The sequence below is a fragment of the Salvelinus alpinus genome, chromosome 1, assembly GCF_045679555.1.
Source record: "Salvelinus alpinus chromosome 1, SLU_Salpinus.1, whole genome shotgun sequence".
Classification (NCBI taxonomy): Eukaryota; Metazoa; Chordata; class Actinopteri; order Salmoniformes; family Salmonidae; genus Salvelinus; species Salvelinus alpinus.
In genome coordinates, this window is record NC_092086.1 from 19,716,339 (window position 1) to 19,742,571 (window position 26,233).

At 44.3% G+C, this 26,233-nt stretch overlaps 1 protein-coding gene and 1 gene segment (V, D, J or C); both read left to right on the forward strand.

Annotated features, from left to right (window-relative positions):
- LOC139571060 (immunoglobulin lambda-1 light chain-like) overlaps window positions 1-26,233 on the forward strand; it is a 58,138-nt gene that overhangs the window by 5,589 nt on the left and 26,316 nt on the right.
- Window positions 14,659-15,693, forward strand: LOC139571134 (ladderlectin-like). Its single transcript, XM_071393730.1, has one exon. The coding sequence runs from the start codon at window positions 14,731-14,733 to the stop codon at window positions 15,289-15,291; it is 561 nt and encodes a 186-aa protein (XP_071249831.1). The 5' UTR covers window positions 14,659-14,730; the 3' UTR covers window positions 15,292-15,693.

Below are 26,233 nucleotides of genomic sequence, written 5' to 3' on the forward strand. Positions count from 1 at the left end.
GAACACCTATTTAGGTGAGGTGCTGGCTAGTGGAGTGGAACACCTATTTAGGCGAGGTGCTGGCTAGCAGAGTGAAACACCTATTTAGGTGAGGTGCTGGCTAGCAGAGTGGAACACCTATTAAGGCGAGGTGCTGGCTAGCAGAGTGGAACACCTATTTAGGTGAGGTGCTGGCTAGCAGAGTAGAACACCTATTTAGGCGAGGTGCTGGCTAGCAGAGTGGAACACCTATTTAGGCGAGGTGCTGGCTAGCAGAGTGGAACACCTATTTAGGCGAGGTGCTGGCTAGCAGAGTGGAACACCTATTTAGGCGAGGTGCTGGCTAGCAGAGTAGAACACCTATTTAGGTGAGGTGCTGGCTAGCAGAGTGGAACACCTATTTAGGCGAGGTGCTGGCTAGCAGAGTAGAACACCTATTTAGGTGAGGTGCTGGCTAGCAGAGTAGAACACCTATTTAGGTGAGGTGCTGGCTAGCAGAGTGGAACACCTATTTAGGCGAGGTGCTGGCTAGCAGAGTAGAACACCTATTTAGGTGAGGTGCTGGCTAGCAGAGTAGAACACCTATTTAGGTGAGGTGCTGGCTAGCAGAGTGGAACACCTACTTAGGTGAGGTGCTGGCTAGCAGAGTGGAACACCTACTTAGGTGAGGTGCTGGCTAGCAGAGTGGAACACCTATTTAGGCGAGGTGCTGGCTAGCAGAGTGGAACACCTATTTAGGCGAGGTGCTGGCTAGCAGAGTGGAACACCTATTTAGGTGAGGTGTTGGCTAGCAGAGTAGAACACCTATTTAGGTGAGGTGCTGGCTAGCAGAGTAGAACACCTATTTAGGCGAGGTGTTGGCTAGCAGAGTAGAACACCTATTTAGGTGAGGTGTTGGCTAGCAGAGTAGAACACCTATTTAGGTGAGGTGTTGGCTAGCAGAGTAGAACACCTATTTAGGTGAGGTGCTGGCTAGCAGAGTAGAACACCTATTTAGGTGAGGTGCTGGCTAGCAGAGTAGAACACCTATTTAGGTGAGGTGTTGGCTAGCAGAGTAGAACACCTATTTAGGTGAGGTGCTGGCTAGCAGAGTAGAACACCTATTTAGGTGAGGTGCTGGCTAGCAGAGTAGAACACCTATTTAGGCGAGGTGCTGGCTAGCAGAGTAGAACACCTATTTAGGCGAGGTGTTGGCTAGCAGAGTAGAACACCTATTTAGGCGAGGTGTTGGCTAGCAGAGTAGAACACCTATTAAGGCGAGGTGCTGGCTAGCAGAGTGGAACACCTATTTAGGTGAGGTGCTGGCTAGCAGAGTATAACACCTATTTAGGCGAGGTGCTGGCTAGCAGAGTAGAACACTTATTTAGGCGAGGTGCTGGTTAGCAGAGTGGAACACCTATTAAGGCGAGGTGCTGGCTAGCAGAGTGGAACACCGATTTAGGCGAGATGCTGGCTAGCGGAGTGGAACACCTATTTAGGCGAGGTGCTGGCTAGCGGAGTGGAACACCTATTTAGGTGAGGTGCTGGCTAGCGGAGTGGAACACCTATTTAGGCGAGGTGCTGGCTAGCGGAGTGGAACACCTATTTAGGTGAGGTGCTGGCTAGCAGAGTAGAACACCTATTTAGGTGAGGTGCTGGCTAGCAGAGTGGAACACCTATTTAGGCAAGGTGCTGGCTAGCAGAGTAGAACACCTATTTAGGCGAGGTGTTGGCTAGCAGAGTAGAACACCTATTTAGACGAGGTGCTGGCTAGCAGAGTGGAACACTTAAAACAATAAAGGAGAGCCACTCACTCTAGGAGCTCAGATGCAAAAACATGTTTTATGTCCTACGTTTCGACAGACAAGCTGTCTTCATCAGGGTATAATGACAAACACTGCGGGGTGACTCATTTATATAGTGTCAAAAGACATACAGGTATCTGTAATCATGGCCGGGTGTGGCCTGATATCATTGGTTAATTCTCATATATTAAAATAGCATACATGGATAGAGTACGATCATAGATACAATTTGGCTACATAAGCATACAAACATTTACAATAGCAAAATCACAATAATCACAAGAATGGCTTCAGATCAAAGTCTACGTTGAGACCGAAGGGAGCAAGGGTCTATAAATGCAGACAGCCTCTCGTTTTAACAATAAATTGTCGAGGTCACCGCCTCTCCTAGCGAGGGTGACATGTTCGATGCCGATATAACGTAGGGACGAAATCGAGTGTTTTGCTTCCAAAAAGTGGGCTGTAAGTCGAGTTTTTGCACCTTATTTTGCTACGATGCTCCGAGATTTGTACTTTTAATTTGCGCTTTGTTTTACCCACATAATTTTTTTACCACAAGGACAAGTTATAAGATAAATAACTGCCTTAGTGGAGCACGTGATAACACCTTTGAATGGGATCTGTTTCCCTGTTTGGGGGTGTTTGAAGGAACGACATTTATAAGTACCATTGTATTGAGCACAGCCATTACACTTGTAGTTTCCATCCAGTAGGGGGCGCAAATAGACGTTGTTCAGGAATATCTTGGGGTGGTAAATCAGAGTTTACCAATTCATCTCTGAGAGTTTTGCCCAGCGAGAATATGACCAAGGGAAGGTCCGAAAACACATTACCGATACTGTCATCGGATCTTAGAATGTGCCAATGTTTGTGAACGATTCCCTTCATTTGTTCAGAGCACTTTGAATAGCAGGTAGTTAGAACGCAAGAATGCTTCTTTTTCTGAGACTGTCCATGAAAAAGGTCCTGTATCGTTTTGTTTTGAAATTTCTCAATGGCAGTATTAATCTGACCATTTTTGTACCTCCTCTCCTTGAATTTTCTTTGCGTCTCAGCCATATTTCTGTCGAACTCTGATAGTTTTTTGCAAATTCTTTTGATTCAACAGAATTGGCTGTAGGGCAAACCATTTTTCAAGGGAAGTGGGGGACAACTATCAGCCCTCATCAAACTGTTATGATAAGTAGGTTTCCTGTAAAGATCAGTGTATAGAACATTATCATCACTCAAGATCAGAAGATCAAGAAAACTGATTTGACGTGTATGTCACACCCTGACCTTAGAGAGCCTTTTTATGTCTCTATTTGGTCTGGTCAGGGTGTGATTTGGGTGGGCATTCTATGTTATGTATTTCTTTGTGTTTGGCCGAGTATGGTTCCCAATCAGAGGCAGCTGTCTATCGTTGTTTCTGATTGGGAATCATACTTAGGTAGTCTTTTTTCCCACCTATGTTGTGGGATCTTGTCCTTGTTTTGTTGCTGTTGAGCCCTATAAGGCTGTACGTTTCGTTGGTTTTCTCGTTCTTGTTTTGCGGGTTATCATTAAAGAATATGATTAACCTACCCCACGCTACATCTTGGTCTAATTCCACCACCGACGATCGTTACAGTGTATCAGATTGCATAGTAAATCTCAAATGCTCAGAACAGGAATTTTAAGAAAAAGCATGGAACGCCTGGAGCTGTTTTGCATCACCCCTCCATAGAACAAAACTATCATCAATATACCGTTTCCAAATAATGATGTTAGGCAAGAAAACATTTTTGAGAGGATTGAAAATAGACTGTTTCTCCATGTAACCCACATACGCATTAGCATAGTTAGAAGCCATGGGGGATCCCATAGCAGTACCCTTCGTCTGAATAAAGAAGTAATTTAGATTTTTTTAAATTTGAATTTTATTTCAACTTTATTTAACCAGGTAGGCCAGTTGAGAACAAGTTCTCATTCACAACTGCAACCTGGCCAAAATAAAGCAAAGCAGTGCGACACAAACAACAACACAGAGGTACACATGGAATAAACAAATGTACAGTCAATAACACAATAGAAAAAATCTATATACAGTGTGTGCAAATGAGGTAAGATTAGGGAGTTAAGGCAATAAATAGGTCGTAGTGGCGAAGTAATTACAATTTAGCAATTAAACACTGGAGTGATAGATGTGCAGAAGATGAATGTGCAAGTAGAGATACTGGGGTGCAAAGGAGCAAAAACATAAATAATAATAACAATATGGGGATGAGGTAGTTGGATGGGCTATTTACAGATAGGCTATGTACAGGTGCAATGATCTGTGAGCTGCTCTGACAGCTGATGCTTAAAGTTTGCGAGGGAGATATGAGTCTCCAGCTTCAGTGATTTTTGCAGTTTGTTCCAGTCATTGGCAGCAGATAACTGGAAGGAAAGGTGGCCAAAAGAGGAATTGGTGGGGGCCTTATTAGCTCACTGGTCACCATAGCAGCACCCACCCGTAGCACGCGCTCCAGCAGGTATATTTCACTGGTCATCCCCAAAGCCAATTCCTCCTTTGGCCGACTTTCCTTACCTAGCAAAGACTTATAGATGACCTGGAGCCAGTTGGTTTGGCGACGAATATGAAGCCAGGGCCAGCCAACGAGAGCATATCGGTCGCAGTGGTGGGTAGTATATGGGGCGTTGGTGACAAAATGGATGGCACTGTGATAGACTGCATCCAATTTGCTGAGTAGAGTGTTGGAGGCTATTTTGTAAATTACATCACCGAAGTCAAGGATTGGTAGGATAGTCAGTTTTACGAGGGCATGTTTGGCAGCATGAGTGAAGGATGCTTTGTTGCGAAATAGGAAGCCGATTCTAGATTTAATTTTGGATTGGAGATGCTTGATGTGAGTCTGGAAGGACACCTGGTTAGACTGTAAACCCAGCCTTTACTGACACACAACATGAAGTAGTTGTGTGTGAGTTCTGTTTCAGCCAATGTTATAATGCATGCACTGGAAGGTAGTTCATTGGGGTCACGTTACAGAAGAAAATGTTCCATAGGTTCAATACCGACCTCGTGTGGAATATTTGTGTATAATGACTCAAAATCCAAAGTAACTAACAAAGTATTCTCAGGGAGAGGCTCAAGAGATTCAATGATAGAGATCATACTGCTGGTGTCCTTTACAACGGAGGGGAGCTGTTCTGCGATTGGTCTAATAAAAGAGTAAACAAAAGTAGATAAAGGGGCTGTTACTGCATCAATGCCCGCTACAATAGGGCGCCCTGGAGGTTTTGTAACATTCTTGTGTAATTTCGGGAAAGTATAGAAAGTGGCAATTTTAGGGTGTTGAATAGCCAAAAAGGTTTTGGGTTATCTGACCAGAACTTAAATACCCATCTAGGACAGTAAAGATAGTCTTCTGAAATTGGGCAGTGGGGTCACTTCTGAGGTGTTGTCAAACAGTTGTCTATGACACTCATTTACATAAACTGTCCTATCCATGAGTACAACTGACCCACCCTTATCAGCAGGGCGGGTAAGGACTGACATATCGGATTGTAAATTAAGCAAAGCTTGTTTTTCATCCTTAGGTAAATTATGGAAAGATATGTATTCCTATTTGTTCTTAAGGAGATGAACAACATATTTTTCAACAAGTCTGCAATATGTGACATCAGCTGATGTAAGAAGGGCTTTGTAAATACATTTGATTTGATTTGATAAACCCCAATCCAGTGCAACAAGTAAGAAAATGTAAGAAAAAAAGTACTATTTGGACCCAGGTCTGTGGTGAAGAACGGATCAGTATAGTACAGCAAAACTTGGTACCTACACACAGGGGAGCAGGGTGGCTGAGGGTGGTAGCACAGTGTTGGGCAGTGAGAGAGTGCTTTGGCTCAGTACACAGATCTGGGACTCCCTTCAGACGAGTCCCTTGGACATTATCCCAGATATACTGAGTTACCTGCAACAACACGGGAAGATACTATTAGCATAGGAACCAAAAGCAAGTGTGACAGCACATCTCTAGAATAGAATGTGTTACTTAATGAATTGGTTTAAAAATATTTAGAGATGATTTGGGCATGAAATGCAATACATGCTAAATGGGGGTGATTGACTTACAGTAACATTGGAAATGATTGGCACCCTTGATAAAGATGGCCCAAAAAATGGTGTAAAATATGACAAATACTGAGCTACTGTATATTGTATGTTCCAAAAAATAGGAAAGTATATTATTTCATACTAATGCAATTACTCTGTTGTTTAACAAGTTAATAAAAAAAAGATTATTGACACCCTTGTTTTCAACACTTTGTGCACCCTCTCCTTGCAAGGATAATGGCACTTAGCCTTTTTCTACAATGTTTTATGAGATTGTAAGAAAACGTTGGGATGGATCTCAGACCATTCCTCTATAAAGAAACTCCACATCCTTGATATGCTTCGGTCTGCGCTTATGGACGGCCCTCCTCAATTCAAACCACAGGTTTTCAATAGGGTTCAAGTCCCAACACTGTGATGGTCAATGTGGTCAATATATATCCGTATACATGGATGAATGCTTCTCCCTCTCTGTCACAGATGCCATGGTTGCCCTTAGTTTGAAGATGTAATCCGGAGACAGGTGTATTATACAACAGCCTTCTGTGTGTTCTCTTTTCGACTCCCTAACGCAAGAATTGTCTCCATCTCCTTAACTATCATACTCTAATTCCTCTGATTTCCTCTGATTTCAAAACTCGGTTCTCCAGAAAGTGGAGAGCAACACTTTTGCAGTTGTACTACGTGATATCTTTCAAAAAAGCCACGTTAGAAAGCATTACCTACACATTCTGAGCAGCTCATGTTATAGACAGAATTATGCTACATGGCAGACTCCATCTGAACTCATCTCTCGTCATGTCCACCCCAACCATTTTCTCAGCCAATCATGGCTAGCGGGAAGGTTCCTGCCTTTTTCCGTGGCGAAACCAAATAGGACCGTAATTTAACAAATGTATTCGTATTTAAAGATAGTGTACACGTTTGTTATTAAGGTACATGAAAGTTCACATGTTCCATAAGGTAATTCTGCCATAAATGTACTACAAATTAGTTGAGTTCATGATGTAGTTGACCTTAACAAGACCCCAGGAGAAGCTTCAAACAAGCTTCTAAGGCTATTCATACAGACACTGAACTTCCCTCCCTTAGCATACAGAGAAACAAAGATTCAATTCGACACTATAAAAAGAAAAAAAAGAACTTTGGCAAAAATCACTTAAAAAAATAATCATCCCATTTCAACTTTGTCAATTTCAGATTATGCCAATAGCAACAACAGCAACAACAACTAAAATGCAGAGGTAAGTAAGTGTTGAGTGTCCTTACAACCGGTCACAGCCAGTCCAGCACTGTCTGTAGGTCCCAGAGTGGCCTTTGCCCATCTTGTGGACCGTGCACCATAGCCAAACAGAGCTACAGTAGGCCTTTATTTGCAACACAGGCCTGCCATCATTCACTTTGAACTGGACTGTGTGTTTACAGGTAGTTGCAACAGCACGACTTTAGATCATTAGAATGCATTCGCCAAAAGCCAACTGAATGGATTTCAGCAAATATGTCAATACCACTTGGGAGTCCTTTTACATTTGGGAACTTTACAGTCCTATTGAAGATTAGCTCAAATCTAACGAAGGAACATTAGATGAACCCTCTCAAACTTTCAGTTAGTTGGCCGTCAAAATTGCACTGATAAATGATAGGGAATTGTAGCCTACTCGCTCTTCTGTAGTTTGCCTGCCAACAATGCATGCTTGCACAACCAAGCACACAAAGCAAACTTGCTGAAGTTGGCTAGCTTGCTAGCTAGCTACACTACATGACTACAAGTATGTGGACACCTACTCGTCGAACATCTCATTCCAAAATCATGGATATTAATATGGAGTTGGTCCCCCCTTTGCCTGGCTCATACTTGCTGCTATAACAGCCTCCACTCTTCTGGGAAGGCTTTCCACTAGATGTTGGAACATTGCTGTGGGATATTGCTTCCATTCAGCCACAAGAGCATTAGTAAGATCGGGCACGGATGTTGAGCGATTAGGCTTGGCTAGCAGTTGTCGTTCCAATTCATCCCAAAGGTGTTTGATTTGGGTTGATGTAAGGGTTCTGTGCAGACCAGTCAAGTTCTTCCACATCGATTTCAACAAACCATTTCTAAACGGACCTCGCTTTGTGCACGGGGGCATTGTCATGCTGGAACAGGAAAGGTCCTTCCCCAAACTGTTGCAACAAAGTTGGAAGCACAGAATCGTCTAGAATGTCATTGTATGCTGTAGCATTAATTTCACTAACGGGCCTAGCCCGAACCATGAAAAACAGCCCCAGAACATTATTCCTCTTCCACCAAACTTTACAGTTGGCACTATATATTGGAGCAGGTAGCGTTCTCCTGGCATCCGCAAAACCCAGATTTGTCCGCCAGATAGTGAAGCGCGATTCATCACTCCAGAGAACGTGTTTCCACTGCTCCAGTGTCCAAAGGCAGAGAGCTTTAAACCACTCCAGCTAACGCTTGGCATTGCGCATGGTGATCTTAGGCTTGTATGTGGCTGCTCAGCCATGGAAACCCATGGGGAAATTGCAGTTGGCTCAGAACAAGGCAGCACGGCTTGCCCTTAAAAGTACACAGAGAGCTAACATTATTGACATGCATGTCAATCTCTCATGGCTAAAAGTGGAAGAGAGATTGACTTCCTCAGTATTTGTTTTTGTAAGAAGTGTTGTCAATCTGAAGGTACAGAGGTGTCTGTTTAAAATACTAGCACACAGCTCCGACACCCATGCATGCCCCACAAGACATGCCACCAGAGGTCTCTTCACAGTCCCCAAGTCCAGAACAGACTATGGGAGGCGCACAGTACTACATAGAGCATAACTACATGGAACTCTATTCCACATCAGGTAACTGATGCAAGCAGTAGAATCAGATTTAAAAAGAAGGTAAAAATACACCTTATGGAACAGCGGGCACCGTGAAGTAACAAAAACATAGGCACAGACATGTATACACACATGATACCATGCACACTATACACACATGTACACATGGATTTTTCATTGTAGATATGTGGTAGTGGAGTAGGGGCCTGAGGGCACACAGTGTGTTGTGAAATCTGTGAATGTATTGTAATGCTTTTAAAATGGTATAAACTGCCTTAATTTTTCCGGACCCCAGGAAGAGTAGCTGCTGCCTTGGCGGAACTAAATGGGGATCCATAATAAATACGAATACAAATACCTCACCCCAGCAAGGCTGCTCCATTACCAGAATGTGCTGTTAACCATGTCTCATGTCACACTGAAGCGCCGTCCTTAGCCCCGCCACTCTTTACCAACTGACGATGATGGTGAGCCCCATGATTGTGCTGTCCTAGTTGCCCAGGTCTGTAAGCCTCACCCGGATTTATCTGACGTGCCTTTAATGAATGCTGATTTGGAACTATTTGTTGATAGTTCCGCTCAAAAACCACCTTAAGGCAAACCATTAATGGATAATGCAGTAACTTCGGCTGCCACTACATTGGAAAGTGCTAAACTACCACCCCATTGGTCAGCTCAGGCTGCAGAATTGTTTACTCTTACTAGAGCATTTATTTTGGCTTCGATACACTCTGGGAGCAATGTGGGTTCCTCACCTCATCTGGTAAATTGGTTGAAAACTTGGAGGCTATTTTGTTGCACTTCCCATCTAAATGTTAAAAACATGTTTCTCTACGGGATGTTTCTGATCTGCAAGGGCCTGGGGAAGTGAGAATGGAGAAATAAGTGTTCTTGGCACATGACCAAGACCATGTGTAAAAGGGGGGAGTTGTGGTTTGTGCTAAGTGTGATTTGTATGACTAACAATGTAGGCAGAGGAAGGCTGAGACCAGATTGCCATAGGTAACAGTAATGCCTCTGGCTCTGATGTACATGCATGGACGTGCGCATCGTACCCCTGGTTTAGCACCTCATGAAATACTCACAGGAAGAGCCATGAGAATCCTAAACCCCCCGTTCCCACAGAACAGGTTGACACTGATGGGTTGAGAGGATCAAATGATAAACTACTGAGCTACACTTAACAATGTTCTGAAGTCTATTTTCCCCAGCATTGCCTGAACCAAAGGGAGGACAGCTCCACACATTTCAGCCAGTAGATTGAGTGGTCATCAAGGACCTCCGCAGAAAGACTTGGCACCAACAGCTCTGGACTGGTACATTGCAGGTGCTCCTGATGGTTGCAGAGCGGTCGACGTGAGTTCATGCCAGCAACTGCAGGAAGGTGCACCACAACCCAGACGAAGATGTACCAGCCAATAAATCGTCATAGGCAACCCCAGTGGCCATAGGAGGACCAGGAATGGACTCTACTCATTCATGTTTGTGCATTTGTGGTCAGTCTTCTCATTGTAGCTGTTGTATGGGCCCTGGGAGTTGTGGCCACATTGCAACTGAAGTATACAACACCAGCATCATCCCACGGCGGGACTTAAATAACAGCCGCTCCAGCACAAGCCAACGGCACGCTCAGGACGGGAGTTCAGTAAATAATAGCTGCCCCATTGTTTAAGAAGACGGCAGTAGAATGGCCTTACTGAAGAGCTCAGTGATTTTCAACGTGTCACCATCATAGGATGCCAACTTTCCAACAAGTCAGTTTGTCAAATGTCTGCCCTGCTAGAGCTTGCCCCGGTCAACTGGAAGTGCTGTTATTGTGAAGTGGAACGTCTAGGAGCAACAGCGGCTCAGCCGCGAAGTGGTAGGCCACGCAAGCTCACAGAACGGGACCGCCGAGTGCTGAAGCGCGTAGCACGTAAAAAAAGCATTCTCAGTTGGAACACTCACAACTGAGTTTCAAACCTCTGGAAGCAACGTCAGCAGAAGAACTGTTAGTCGGGAGCTTCATGAAATGGGTTTCCATGGCCGAGAAGCCGCACACAAGACTATAATCACTGCAATGCCAAGTGTCGGCTGGAGTAGTATAAAGCTCGCCGCCATTGGACTCTGGAGCAGTGGAAACGTGTTCTCTGGAGTGATTAATCACGCTTCACCATCTGGCAGTCTGACGGACGAATCTGGGTTTGGCAGATGCCAGGACAACGCTACCAGCCCCAATGCACCGTGCCAACTGTAAAGTTTGGTGGAGGAGGAATAATGGTCTTGGGCTATTTTTCATGGTTCGGGCTAGGCCCCTTAGCTCCAATGAAGGGAAATCTTAATGCTACAGCATACAATAATATTCTAGATGATTTGGGGAAGGCCCTTTCCTGTTTCAGCATGATAATGCCTCTGTGCATAAAGCAAGGTAAATACAGAAATGGTTTGTCGAGATTGATGTGGAGGAACTTGACTGGCCTTCAAACCTCAACTCACCCTAACCCCATTGAACACATTTGGGATCAATTGGAACACTGACTGCGAGCAGGCCTAATTGCCCAACATCAGTAATGTTTGTGGCTGAATGGAAGCAAGTCTCCGCAGCAATGTTCCAACATCTAACAGCAAAGGGGGGACCAACTTCATGTCAATGCCCATGTTTTTGGAATGAGATGTTTGATGAGCATGTGTCCACATACTTTTGTAGTGTATTTTGTCTTGCCCATTCACACTCTGAATGGCACACATACACAATCCATGTCTCAATTGTCTTAAGGCTCCAAAATATTTTTTTCTCCTCCCCTTCATCTAAACGGATTGAAGTGGATTTAAAAAGTGACATCAATAAGGGATCATAGCATTCACCTGGATTCACCTGGTCAGTCTATGTCATGGAAAGAGCAGGTATTCACAATGTGTTGTACACTCAGTGATGCTGTTATAATACCCAAACATTTGTATTAAAAAAATATTTGTTAAACCAGGATGTGATGTAAACTGAGTGTACAAAACATTAAGAACACCTTCCTAATATTGAGTTGCACTCCCCTTTGCCCTCAGAACAGCCTCTATTTGTCATGGCATGGATAAGGTGTCAAACGTGTTCCACAGGCATGCTGACCCTTGTTGACTCCAATGATTCCCATAGCTGTGTCATGTTGACTGGATGTCCTTTGGGTGTGGACCATTCTTGATACACACAGGAAACTGTTGAGTGTGAAAAACCCAGCAGCATTGCAGTTCTTGGCACAAACCGATGCGCCTGGTAGACTACCATACCCTGTTCAAATGACTTAAATATGTTGTCTTGCTCATTCACCCACTGAATGGCACACACACAATCCATGTCTCAATTGTCTCAAGGCTTAAAAATCCTTCTTTAACCCGTGTCTTCTCCTTCATCTATACTGATTGAAGTCGATTTAGAAAGTGATATCAATAAGGGATCAAAGCTTTCACCTGGTCAGTCTGTCATGGAAATAGGTGTTGATAATGTTTTGCACACTGTATGACAGGATTGGATGTTTATTTTTTTAATGATTTTAGTCATTTAGCAGACACTCTTATCCAGAGCGACTTACAGGAGCAATTACGGCTAAGTGCCTTGCTTAAAAGCACATCGGCAGGTTTTTCACCAAGTCGGGTCGGGGATTCAAACCGCTCTTAACCGCTAGGCTACCTGCTACCCTATGCATGCAATGCCAATGTTGTTTGACTTGTTTGTGTATCAGCACATTGACCTAATCTCACTGCAACACTTCGTCCATGTTGCTTGACAGGCATTTTCAAAGAACCTTTAGTCAGGGTGAGCTTCGCGCCCTTTTCAAACTTCCTGGTAGTTTGCACAACGGTGGATAACAGTTACCTAAATAACTTATTTACTTGATACTCATACCTTATTGACCTTTAAAAACATTCCGTGGAACTCACAGGGAGGGTTGGGGCATGTCTTTCAAACTTCCAAAATATCATTTTTTATTTTACTTTGTATTAGAATATTGAAATGTACAAAAGTAAGGCTACAATTTATATGATGACATTAAAGTGATAGTTCAGCGTTGGACATATTTAGATATTTGTTTCCTTACCTTGAAAGCAGTCTACTGGAAAAGTCTCGGAGTGACTGCAATCCACACTCAGAGTGACTGCAAGACCCCGCCCCCCCACACACACAAACAGTTACCCTGCACCCCACCTCCCAATGAACATGTCTCATTGTTAAAGCGTAAATATGTATATTATTCATTTTTTATTACTGTTTCATTCACTTCTCACTTCCCCCTCCCCTAATAGCCCCCATACCCGACAGACTTCATTCACCCTGCCCTCAACACCCAACGGTCATTTATAACTGCTACTGTTGTAAATGTGTATATATTATTATTGTTATGTCTCATTCTCTTTTTATTTATTTTATTTTTACCTGCACTGTTGGAGCCCGGAGAACAAGATTTTCACTGTACCCTATAATTACATCTGTGTCCCTATACAAGTGACTAATAAGCTCATCCAATCTAAACCTTTCACAACAGTCTGACTATGAACATCTGTATGAAAACCAAATTTAAAAAAACATTAAAAAACAACTGATGATGCAATATGAAAAGAAATTGGTGGAGGAGATTAATCATCAATGTAAATTGAGAAACTTTTGTTTGATTAAGAGCGAATTCATGTGTGACAGAAAGGTTATGTACATCCTACAGCCGGAGATCACTATGTGCACAGGTAAGAACAGGGATATTGCGCCTGTGTGTGTAAACAGGCTGGTATTGTGGTGAAATAGTATAGGAGAGACTTTGTAACTACTGTGACCTCAAAGAGGTAGAGAATGAAATTCACTCAATACTCTATTGCCCTTTAAAACATGATATATGTGTCTTTCTATTCCAGAAAGCCCACCAGGTATACCCTGGCATTATGTGGCTGAGCGACGATGAAAATGTTATATAAACCTATAATTGAATTACATATTTAGTTATAGGCGTATATCAGGTCCATGTACGTATGGATTGTGCATAGGCTTATACAGCTTTCACATTTTAATTATTTCTTGGGGCCTGAATGTGTTTAAATCGTTTTTTTCAGTTTCATTCACCTGTATTTATACATCTGTATTTATTTATTTTTGTTTTTGCTCTTTAAAGGTAGTTGTTTTTGCCTAGACAACCTTGTAATCATGTTGATTCTTTGTATGCGGTGCACACTGCACAGCACACCAGAGGACTCTTTGTAAGAATCATTGTCATTTTCTTTTAAAGTGTCAATTGATCCTGTAACGGATGGGTCGCCAACTGACAATTTGACACTGAAATAAAACATGAAATCAATCATTCAGGTGTTTCACTGTTCATGTGTCTGATTGTTTAATTTAGGTAGTTGCAAGTGTTTGTGTGTTCTTGGCTTTTGAGTGGTTTCAAATAGGATCACACCACCAGCATGGTTATAGTTTGTGGGCTGGTATAGGGATGTGTGTGTAAGTTGTCTAGGTAGTTGTGTCAGCTGACTAAAGATGTCAGATGTTCTCTCTATAGATGAAGAAGAAGAAGAGGGGAAGGGGGGGGTGGCTGGAACTCAATATTAGGAAGATGATCTAAATGTTTTGTAGACACCAGAAACTGTTGAGCGTGAAAACCCAGCAGCGTTGCAGTTCTTGACACAAAAAGATGCGCCTGGCACCTACATGTACTATCATACCCCGTTCAAAGACACTTAATTATTTTGTTTTGCCCATTCACCTTCCGAATGGCACACATACACAATACATGTTTAAATTGTCTCAAGGTTTAAAAAACCTTCTTTAAGCATCTACATTGTTTGAAGTGGGTTTAACAAGTGACATTAATAAGGGATTATAGCTTTCACCTGGATTCACCAGGTGTTCTTAATGTTTTGTACACTCTGTGTATGTTTGGCAGAAGGATTAGGATATATTTCCCAATAGGATGTGGAATCAGTATCAACATGTTTTTTTGTACATTGTCCTTGTGGCTTGGTGGGCTACATGTATAAAAGGGTTCCTCTTTCTCAAGCTGAACAGAACCTACAGACTACCACCTGTGATTCCTTCTCTGACAGGAAAAGATTACCATGGAGAAGTTGGCCGTCCTTCTGCTTCTGAGTGCTGCCATTGCACTGGGCGACGCAAACCTGATCCAGCTCCTTGGTTTAGAACCCTTACTGAAGACTAAGGTGGAACAGACTCCTCCTGCCGAGGCTCACGTGGCAGCAGTGCAGGAGGGGATAAAGGAAAGTTCATGTCCCTCAGACTGGCACACATATGGATCACACTGTTTCAAGTTTGTCAGCATTCAGCAATCATTCGTAGATTCGGAGCAAAACTGTTTGGCACTTGGTGGAAACCTAGCATCCGTGCATAGCCTTTTAGAGTACCAGTTTATGCAAGCACTGACAAATGATACCAATGGCCACCTACATAGCACCTGGCTTGGAGGTTTTGATGCAATCAAGGAGGGCACATGGATGTGGTCAGATGGGTCCAGATTTGATTACACTAACTGGGACACCGATGAGCCCAATAACGCTGGAGAAGGAGAGGACTGTCTGCATATGAACGCTGCAAGTGCGAAGCTCTGGTATGACGTGCCCTGTGAGTGGAAGTTTGCATATCTCTGTTCCAGAAGAATGTAGGCTAGGAAATGCCACAGCTACTTCCCCTCCACCTCCAGGGGTGAACAGTCTGCACTTCAATAATCAAACCAAGATCTGCCACTCACTGCAGCTCACCAACATGACAAATAAAACCTGTATTCACAAAAAAAGCTAGCCACCTATCTAATAATTAGCTAACGAGCCACATCTAACAGTTAAAAATAATGACAGAGGAATTTACAAGAAACAGCAAACAGAAAACATGTAGTTATCGAAGGAACAGTCTTTGAAGCTCAATGCAGACTCATTATCTGCTGTTAGCTAGCTACTGTTTAGGTAGGCTAACATTTCAGGTTAACTAACATTAGCTAAGCTTGTGATGAAACTGTGTGTTGTTGCTAATTCTGCTTTTGAAATTAAAGATACATTACATACTCTGAATTGTTTTAGTTTTTTTTTTTTTGCTAATGCTTGACAAGTTGTCATGCCGCATTAATAAGTCAATGGTATATGTGTGATTTGTACCAACTGTACAATGAGTCTCACAAAGACACTTGGCTAATTAGCATTAAGAAATAATACTTAAAGCACACACAATCTATTTTTAAACTAGAATAAATATAATCTCTCAATAACATGAACCTGCATCACTAAAAATGATTGATACATGATAAAACCTTAACATACTGTTAATATTAATTGTTAACTCTTTACTAACATACCATTCGTTAATGAATGGTTTAGATGTGGGACATTAAGGTTATTTAACTATTAACTCAAATGAATTATCAGCTTTATAAACAATGTATTAATGCATTTTTTATGGCTTAGTAAAAATGCATACAATTAATAAATGCTTAGTAGATACATTCACAAAATGATTTTTTTAGGTTAACTAATGCATTGACTAATGTTAATGTAACCTTATTGTAAAGTGTTACCTTTCCCTGTCTTTCATATCTGAGGCTAAATCCATGAGGCTGATTAATGTGATAGGGAACATGTCCAGACAGAGAGCGAGAGAGAGGGAGGGAGCGAGAGAGAGAAAGAGATAGGGAGTGAGAGAGAGGGAGTGAGAGAGAGAGATAGAGGGGGTGAGAGAGAGAGGGAGAGAGAGAGAGGGAGTGAGTGAGACAGAAGGAGGGAGTGAGTGAGTGAGAGAGAGAGGGAGAGAAAGAGGGAGTGAGTGAGGCAGAAGGAGGGAGGGAGTGAGTGAGTGAGTGAGTGAGTGAGTGAGTGAGTGAGTGAGTGAGTGAGTGAGTGAGTGAGTGAGTGAGTGAGTGAGTGAGTGAGTGAGTGAGTGAGAGAGAGAGAGAGAGAGAGAGGGATAAAGTGCTATTCTATTTCTCCATTGAATGACGGACTGAAACAAAAACAGAAAAGAAAGAGAAGGCAGAGTGTCCCTCAGACAACAATGTTACAGTCAGTAAGAGGAGGGAGATATGAGGAGGAAGCTGCTTCTATTGGGCTGTTGTCGGAGGATATTAGTTTGTGACAGTAGGGTATATTGAAATTATACTTCACTTGATTAGCAAGTACATGTCACGCCCTGACCGTAGATTGCTTTGTATGTTTCTATTTTTAGTTTGGTCAGGGTGTGATGTGGGTGGGTATTCTATGTTGTCATTCTATGTTGTATGTCTAGGGTGTTATATTTCTATGTGTTTGGCCTAGTATGGTTCTCAATCAGAGACAGGTGTCGATCGTTGTCTCTGATTGAGAATCATACTTAGGTAGCCTGTTTTCCCACTGTGTTTGTGGGTGGATGTTTAGTGTTTTTGTTTCACCTTTCAGGACTGTTCGTTTGTCGTGTTTGTTGTTTTGTCTAGTGTTGCGTATTTCATTAAATAATATGAACACTTACCACGCTGCACCTTGGTCCTCCTCTCCTTTCCCAGATGACAAGCGTTACAGTACAATGCTTAAGGCGATATTAGCGTATAGGCTCACTGTCAACAAAGTTGAAGAAAGTGCAGTGTCAGTGACACAAATTACGATCAAATGAAAACATCTGTTTTCTCCATTCCATTATAAGTATAATTTGAAGATAAATACACAACGCAGAGCATGAGAGGACTAAAAACTAGAGTACTAATAGTCAATAGCAAATTGTAAATAGGAGGTGAATTTCAGTTCAACATCTGTTAGAATCTGTGGAATGTCACTCCTGAACTCAGATCGACGTGTGCCAGGTTTTCATTGGTCTGTACATTGAGTCGGGAGCAGAATACTGGTTATTTGGCCATTGGCCCAGTCGTTCTGCAAGGACATCTGATTGGTCAACCCCAGGATGGAGTGGGGGTTATAAATGGCATCCGGTTCCTTTGTTCAGTGGGGAAAAGCTGAGGACAGGGGAGACTGAACATCTGACTCCCAGCATAACATCTTGATTTGTCCTCTCTGAATAAACCTATTTTTCTCCCCCTAATTTGCTTTGGAGTTAGTGTTATTGAAGAATAACATCAATTGCCAACACCGTCATGAGTGTAGCAATTATTACAAAATGTTAAAAACAAATGATTTAAATGACTCTTTATACACATTTCCATTAGAACCATCAGAACTCAAAACTATGAAGCGGTCGGATATAAGCTTACCTCATGCTTCAGATCGATAGTGAAGTCAATCTTGACAGGGTCCTCTCTCACTTTGTTTGTGAGCCTGGAATATCAAATCACTGTCTATTAGAGTTTGTAGTTAGAACTGAATAGAAGTGTTATTACTTTCCCTAGACCACTTGGAATTTTGATGACAGAATGAAATAGACAGTTTAACCTCTACGGGATCGGTGTCGCTATACCGGGACGGTTGAGCTAATGTGCGCTAATATGAAAGCTTACATTCTTGTTCATCTAACAGCAATGTCCAATTTACAGTAGCTATTACAGTGAAAAAATACCATTGTTTGAGGAGAGTGCACAACAACAAAAACTTTTATCACAGCAACTGGTTTGATACATTCACCTCTGAAGGTAAATAATGTACTTACATTCAGTAATCTGGCTCTGATTTGTCATCCTGAGGGTCCCAGAGATAAAATGTAGCCTAGTTTTGTTTGATAAAGTCCATTTTTATATTTAAATGTAGGAACTGGGTTCTACAGTTTGAACCCTTGTATTCTCTGGCTCACAAGAGGGAGGTGAGGCTCTCCTCCGCCTACACCAGGGGTCCAGGACAGCATCGGAGTACGCTCTGGATTTCCGGACAGTGGCAGCGCACCCTGGCTGGAGCGACCAGGCCCTGTTGACGGCTTTCCGCAGGATGGCTGTCCTGCCCTAGTGGACTCAGGTGCTGCAGGCAATTTCCTAGGCCGGTCAGTGGCCTTATCATTACGCGTTCCTCTAGTCCCTTTACAACCCCCTATCCCAGTCTCTGCCCTAGACAACCGTCCCCTAGGAACAGGACTGGTGCGCTAGACCACGATTCCCATTTCCCTCACAGTTACTCACAACCACCATGAATGGATCACTTTCCTCATCTTAAACTCTCCTGCACAGTCAGGACCAGGACTTTTAGAAGACTCGTGCCACGTGCCTGCCCCCTCATCGCCCATGGGAAACCGTGGATTGATGGCAGCATTCGCGCAAAACTAAAAGCGCAAACCACTACTTTTAATAATGGCAAGGCAACAGGAAACATGACCGAACACAAAAATCTGGTTGAAAATCTGCCACCAAATCCAAACAGGAAGTGGAACTTCTCAGGTTTTTGCCTGCCATATGAGTTCTGTTATACTCAGACATAATTCAAACCGTTTTAGAAACTTCAGAGTGTTTTCTATCCAATACTAATAATATGCAAATATTAGCAACTATGACTGAGGAGCAGGCCGTTCTTAGGGTTTGCCAACTACTACCGGAGGTTTATCTGGGCCTTTGGTCAGGTAGCGGCCCCCATTACCTCCTTGCTGAAGGAAGGACCGGTGCGACTGCAGTGGTCAGCTGGGGCGGACAGGGCTTTTAGTCACCTGAAGGCTCTGTTTGCCTCGGCTGCTGGCTCATCCTGATCCCTCCTTGGCATTCATAGTAGAGGTGGACGCGTCCGAGGCTGGGATAGGAGCTGTGCTGTCTCAACGCTCGGGTACACCACTAAAGCTCTGCCCCTGTGCTTTCTTTTCGAAGAAGCTCAGCCCGGCGGAGCGAAACTATGATGTGGGGGACCGGGAGCTGTTGGCTGTTGTCGGGGCTCTGAAGGCGTGGAGACATTGGCTTGAGGGGGCTAGACACCCTTTCCTCATTTGGACTGACCACCGCAATCTGGAGTACATCCGGGCGGCGAGGAGACCAAACCCTCGACCAGGCGAGGTGGGCCATGTTTTTCACCCGCTTTGTTTTCACCCTATCATACAGACCAGGTTCCCAGAACGTGAAGGAAGACGTGCTGTCCCGGATGTATGACACAGAGGAGCAGTCCACGGATCTCACTCCCATAATTCCGGCTTCTTGCCTGGTGGCACCGGTGGTATGGGAGATGGACGCGGACATCGAGCGGGCGTCACGTACAGAGCCCACTCCCGCACAGTGTCCAGTTGGGCATCTGTACGTTCCGTCTGATGTCCGCGATCATTTGATCTGTTGGGCCCACACGTCACCCTCCTCTGGTCATCCGGACATCGGTCGGACAGTGCGCTGTCTCAGTGGGAAGTACTGGTGGCCCATGTTAGCCAAGGACGTGAGGGTTTATGTTTCCTCCTGCTCGGTGTGCGCCCAGTGCAAGGCACCTAGACACCTGCCTAGAGGGAAATTACAACCCCTACCCGTTCCACAACGGCCGTGGTCACACCTATCGGTGGATTTCGTGACGGATCTTCCCCCGTCACGGGGTAACACCACAATCCTGGTCATTGTGGATCGGTTTTCAAAGTCCTACCATCTCCTTCAATTTGCCCGGTCTCCCTACGGCCCTACAGACTGCGGAGGACCTGTTCACCCACGTATTCTGGCACTACGGGGTGCCTGAGGATATAGTTTCTGATCGGGGTCACCAATTCACGTCTAAAGTCTGGAGGGCATTTATGGAATGCCTGGGGGTCTCGGTCAGCCTCACCTCAGGTTTTCACCCCGAGAGTAACGGGCAGGTGGAGAGAGTTAACCAGGATGTGGGTAGGTTTCTGGGGAGTGGGGTGGGGGTCGGGGGAGTGGGCGGTTCTCATTCCTTGGGCGGAGATGGCCCAAAACTCCCTCCGCCACTCCTGCACTAACCTATCACCTGTTCAGTTTGTGCTGGGTTATCAGCCGTTTCTGGCACCGTGGCATCAGAGCCAGATCGAGGTTCCTGCGGTGGATGAATGGTTTCGGCACTCGGAGGAAACATGGGACGCTGCCCATGTGTGTCTACAACGGGCCATCAGGCGGCAGAAGACGAGTGCCGACCGCCATCGCAGTGAGGCCCCGGTGTATGCACCGGGGGACCGGGTCTGGCTATCGACCCGAAACCTGCCCCTTCGCCTGCCCTGCCGGAAGTTGGGTCCGCGGTTTGTGGGGCCATTTAAAGTCCTGAGGAGACTGAACGAGGTTTGTTATAAGTTACAACTCCCACCTGATTACCGTATTAACCCCTCGTTCCATGTGTCTCTCCTCAGGCTGGTGGTGGCTGTTCCGCTCCAGCAGTCTGAGGTGCGGGAGGTTCCTCCGCCCCCTCTGGACATCGAGGGGGTCCCGGCGTATACGGTGCGAGCCATCATGGACTCAAGGCGTCGGGCGAGAGGCCTCCAGTACCTCGTGGAGTGGGAGGGGTACGGTCCGGAAGGGAGATGCTGGGTGCCGGTGGAGGACATCCTGGATTCGTCCTTAATGCAGGAATTTCACCGTCTCCATCCGGATCGCCCTGCGTCTCGTCCTCCGGATTGTCCCCGAGGCCGGTGTTCGGCGGTCGACATCACCGGCTTTCTAGGCACCACCGATCCATGTTTCATTTTAGTTTTGTTTTGTCTTCATTATACTCACCTGGTTTTCATTCCATAATCAGTGTTCCTTATTTAACCCTCTGGCTTCCCCTTTTGTTTTGTGCGTGATTGTTTTTGTCAAGTGGTTCCGTGTACGTGATCTGGATGTTTTATGTTCATCCTTGTTGTATTATTGTTGAATTTGAGTAAATATCGTGGCTTTACTCATACCTGTGTCCTGCGCCTGACTGCGCCTAATTCCATTCACCTAGAACATTGACACACATTTTGTTGTGTTAGATCATTAGCTAGATCACCAATGTAATATTTTACAGAGTTAGCATCTATTGATGCTTGTTACGTCCCAAAAAACAAATCTGTACTTCTCACAGAAACCCCTTCATGTTACAACCCCCCCCCCCCCCCCCCAATTGACACAACATTTGCTCATCTAAAAAAAGTAATGTCTCATCACAGTTGAAGTGACTCCCCCCCCCAAAAAATAATATTGAGGTAGGGTGGCGTTTTACCCAAAGTTACCGTACAGTTGACCCATTTTACATTTAGCCCCACTCTCCGCTATACACTCATGGGGAATTGCAGGGTGGTAACGTTTTTAACCAGGACTTTGCTAAAAGGTTTTTAGGAGTTGAGAAATAAATAAAGTAGGAATTGAAAGCTGGGATCACCCTCTTTTTAACATTGGCCATTAAAACTGCTGTTTTGTTGTGCATTGACTGCTTGTCAGAATGCATGTTTCCCTCCCTATGGCACTCGTAACTTGAATACGCCTTCAGAGGAATATTTATCTTGCATAGAACACACAACAACAAGCCGATTGTCACTCCCTGACCGTAGAGAGCCTTTTAATGTCTCTATTTGGTTTGGTCAGAGTGTGATTTGGGGTGGGCATTCTTTGTATTGTGTTTCTATGATTTTCTATTTCTATGTTTTGGCCAGGTATGGTTCTTAATCAGGGACAGCTGTCTATCGTTGTCTCTGATTGGGAACCATACTTAGGTAGCCTTTTTTCCCACCTGTCTTTGTGGGAAGTTAACTTTGTTTGATGGCACATTGCCTTAAGCCTCACGGTTTGTTTTGGTATTGTTTATTGTTTTGTTGGAAACATCTACTATTAAAAGTATGTACGCTTACCACGCTGCACCTTGTTCCTCTTCTTACGACAGCCGTGACAGAACTTCCCACCACCAAAGGACCAAGCAGCGTGGTAAGAAGGAGGACTGGACATGGGAGGACATTTTAAATGGCAAGGGATTCTGGACGTGGGAGGAGATCCTGGCCGGGAAGGATCGCTTGCCCTGGGAGAAGGTAGAAGCAGAGAGGAAGGCGAAGGCAGCAGCTAAAGCGGAGCGGCAACGTTATGAGGGAACATGGCTTGCAAGGAAGCCCGGGCTAGGGTGAGCATCCAGCCAGGACGGATTGTGCCAGCCCTGCTCTCCAGACCTCCAGGGCGTCTCCTCGGGACAGGATATCCTGCGCCGGCTCTGCGCACTGTGTCTCCAGTGCGTCTGCACAGCCCAGTGTGTCCTGTGCCTGCGCCCCGCACGTGCCGGGCCAAAGTCACCATCCAGCCAGGACGGGTTGTGCAGGCTCTTAGCTCGAGACCTCCAGTGCGCCTCCACGGCCCAGTGTATCCGGTGCCTCGGCCAAGGACAAGGCCTCCTGTATGTCTCCCCAGCCTGGTGAGTCCTGTGCCTCGGCCAAGAACTAATCCTCCTGTATGTCTCCCCAGCCTGGTGAGTCCTGTGCCTGCTCCCAGAGCCAGGCCTCCTGTGTGTCTCTCCACTTCAGTGATGATCCATGGCAAGAAACCTCCAATGATGATCCATGGCACGAAGCCTCCAGGGATGATCCATGGCACAAAGCCTCCAGTGATGATCCATGTCACGAAGCCTCCAGTGATGATCCATGGCAAGAAGCCTCCAGAGGTGAGACATGGCACGAAGCCTCCAACGAAGGCCTCCAGTCCGGAGCCTCCAGCGACGGCCTCCAGTCCGGGGCCCACAACGAGGGTCGCCAGTCCGGGGCCCGCAGCAACGAGGGTGCCCATTCCGGGGCCTGCAGCAACGAGGGTGCCCAGTCCGGGGCCCACAACGAGGGTGCCCAGTCCGGGGGCGGCGGCGAGGTCCCCCACACCAGAGGCGTCACCAAAGCGGGGTGAGCCAGAGGTGTAGCGGGTTCTGCGTCCCGCACCTGAGCCGCCACCGCGGATGGATGCCCACCCAGACCATCCCCTATAGGTTCAGGTTTTGCGGCCGGAGTCCGCACCTTTGGGGGTACTGTCACACATTGCCTTTAGCTTCACGGTTTGTTTTGGTATTGTTTATTGTTTTGTTGGCGACATCTACTATTAATAGTATGTACGCTCACCACGCTGCACCTTGTTCCTCTTCTTATGACAGCCGTGACACCGACTAGGTAAACAGATCAACTATTCTACTATGGGGTTGGCCGATTTTTGTATTCAGAACACAAAAAGTAAATGTGGACTGTTCGAGTATTTTCAAAGTGTGCCTCTACATAAATATTTTTGGGCAATGATTTTGCAGTGACGAAGCACCACAGTTAATGACTGCAGCTGAAACACTGTTACTTAGTAAACTGACCACTGAGTGTCTTATTGTAATCTTTACTGTTAAATGACTGCAGCTGAAACACTGTTACTTAGTAACCTGACCACTGAGTGTCTTATTGTAATCATTTACTGTTAATTCTTGTGAATAGGGGGGCGCTGTTTTCACTTTGGAAAAAATCGTGCCCAATTTAAACGGCCTCGTACTCTGTTCTAGATCATACAATATGCATATTATTATTACTATTGGATAGAAAACACTCTGAAGTTTCTAAAACTGTTTGAATTATATCTGTGAGTAAAACAGAACTCAATTGGCAGCAAACTTCCATACAGGAAGTGAAAAATCTGAAAACGAGGCTCTGTGTCAGGGCCTGCCTATTCAACTGGCTTTTATTTATGGATCTGTATGCACTTCATACGCCGTCCACTAGATGTCAACAGGCAGTAGAAGGTTGAATGGGGTGTCTAGCTTGATGTGAGGCCGAATAAGAGCTTTTGGAGTGGCAGGTCCGGTCTTTTGTCAGTTTTCGACGGCGCGTGAGGGAGCTCCACATTGTCTTCTGAAAAGTGTTCGGTATACACGGCGAATTGCTCCGGCTCTGATTTTATTTGATACATATGAGAAAATCATCATAAAGTAGGATTTTTCACCCGAGTTTGACCAGTTTATTCAACGTTTATTGGGAACTTTGGAATTTTTCGTTCCATGCGCTAAGAGTTGATGGGCATGTTCGCGCCACAATGCTAGCCAAAGTTCCCAATTCGACAGAAGAAATGGACATTCTAAAACCAAACAACGATTTATTCTGGAAATAGGACTCCTTGCACAACATTCTGATGGAAGATCAGCAAAAGTAGGAGAATATTTATGATGTTATTTCGTATTTTTGTGGTAAATGTTGGCTCCAACACGGTGAGAATAGGTGAGCGCTGTCTCACAATAATGCATTTTGTATGTTGTAGTAAAGTTATTTAAAAAAATCTAACACAGCGGCTGCATTAAGAACCAGTGTATCTTTCATTTGCCATACAAGTCTTTTTATGTCAAGTTTATGATGAGTTCTTTGATTAGATTAGGTGACTGTCCAAAATATCTCCGGAGATTTTGGTGAATTGTTGCTACGTATTCACAATGTATAACCACGATTTGCAGCTCTAAATATGCAAATTTTCGAACAAAACATAAGTGTATTGTATAACATGATGTTATAAGACTGTCATCTGATGAAGTTGTCCAAAGGTTAGTGATTAATTTTATCTCTATTTGTCGGTTTTGTGAAAGCTATCTTTACGGTGAATAAATGGCGTTGTGTGTTTGGCTATTGTGGTGAGCTAATATAAATACATATTGTGTTTTCGCTGTAAAACATTTTACAAATCGGAAATGATGGCTGGATTCACAAGATGTTTATCTTTCATTTGCTGTATTGGACTTGTGATTTCATGAAATTATATTATATGATATCCCTGTCGCGTTAGGCTAGGCTATGCTAGTCAGATTTTTTGATGAGGATGCTCCCGGATCCGGGAAGGGTATCAATGAAAGGTTAAATGACTGCAGCAGAAACACTGTTACCTAGTAAACTGACCACTGAGTGTCTTATTGTAATCCTTTACTGTTAAATGACTGCAGCTGAAACACTGTTACCTAGTAAACTGACCACTGAGTGTGTTATTAACCTGTTGAGGACAGAGGGCACTGTTTTCACTTTGGGGGAAAATCGTGCCCAATTTAAACGGCCTCGTACTCAATTCTTGCTCGTACAATATGCATATTATTATTACTATTGGATAGAAAACACTCTCTAGTTTCTAAAACCGTTTGAATTATATCTGTGAGTAAAACAGAACTCCTTTTGCAACAAACTTCCTGACAGGAAGTGGAAAATCTGAAATCGATGCACTGTTCCAGGGCCTGCCTATTAATGTCCTTGATATTTATTAGTATAGATGCACTTCATACTTCTTCCACTAGATGTCGACAGGCAGTGAGAGAAGAAATGGAGTGTGTAACTTGATCTGGGGTCGAATAATAGCTCTCGGCATGACGTGTCACCAGTTTCCTGTTTTCTGGAGAGCGCGAAGGGACCTGGATTTGCCTTCTGATAAGCTGTCGTTATGGACGACTAATATTTCCGGCTTTGATTTTATTTGATACATGTGACAATATCATCGTAAAGTATGTTTTTTCAATATAGTTTTATTAGATTATTGAAATTTATTCGGGACGTTAGGCGTGTTGCGTTGTGTGCCTTTGTTCAGGAAGGAGAGCTTAGCGCCACTTTGCTAGCTTTCCGTGCTAATTGACTGGAGAAGAGGACATTCTAAATCCAAACAACGATTGTTCCCGACAAAGGACCCCTTGTACAACATTCTGATGAAAGATCATCAAAAGTAGGACCCATTTTATGATGCTATTTCATATATCTGTCGAACATGTTGTACTAGTCGTTTGCGCCCAAATTTTGGGTACTCTCTCGCTATACCTAAGCTGGATGTCG

Coding starts and splice junctions, on each gene's coding strand:
- LOC139571134 (XM_071393730.1), top strand. CDS start 14,731: ATGGAGAAGTTGGCCGTCCTTCTGCTTCTGAGTGCTGCCATTGCACTG.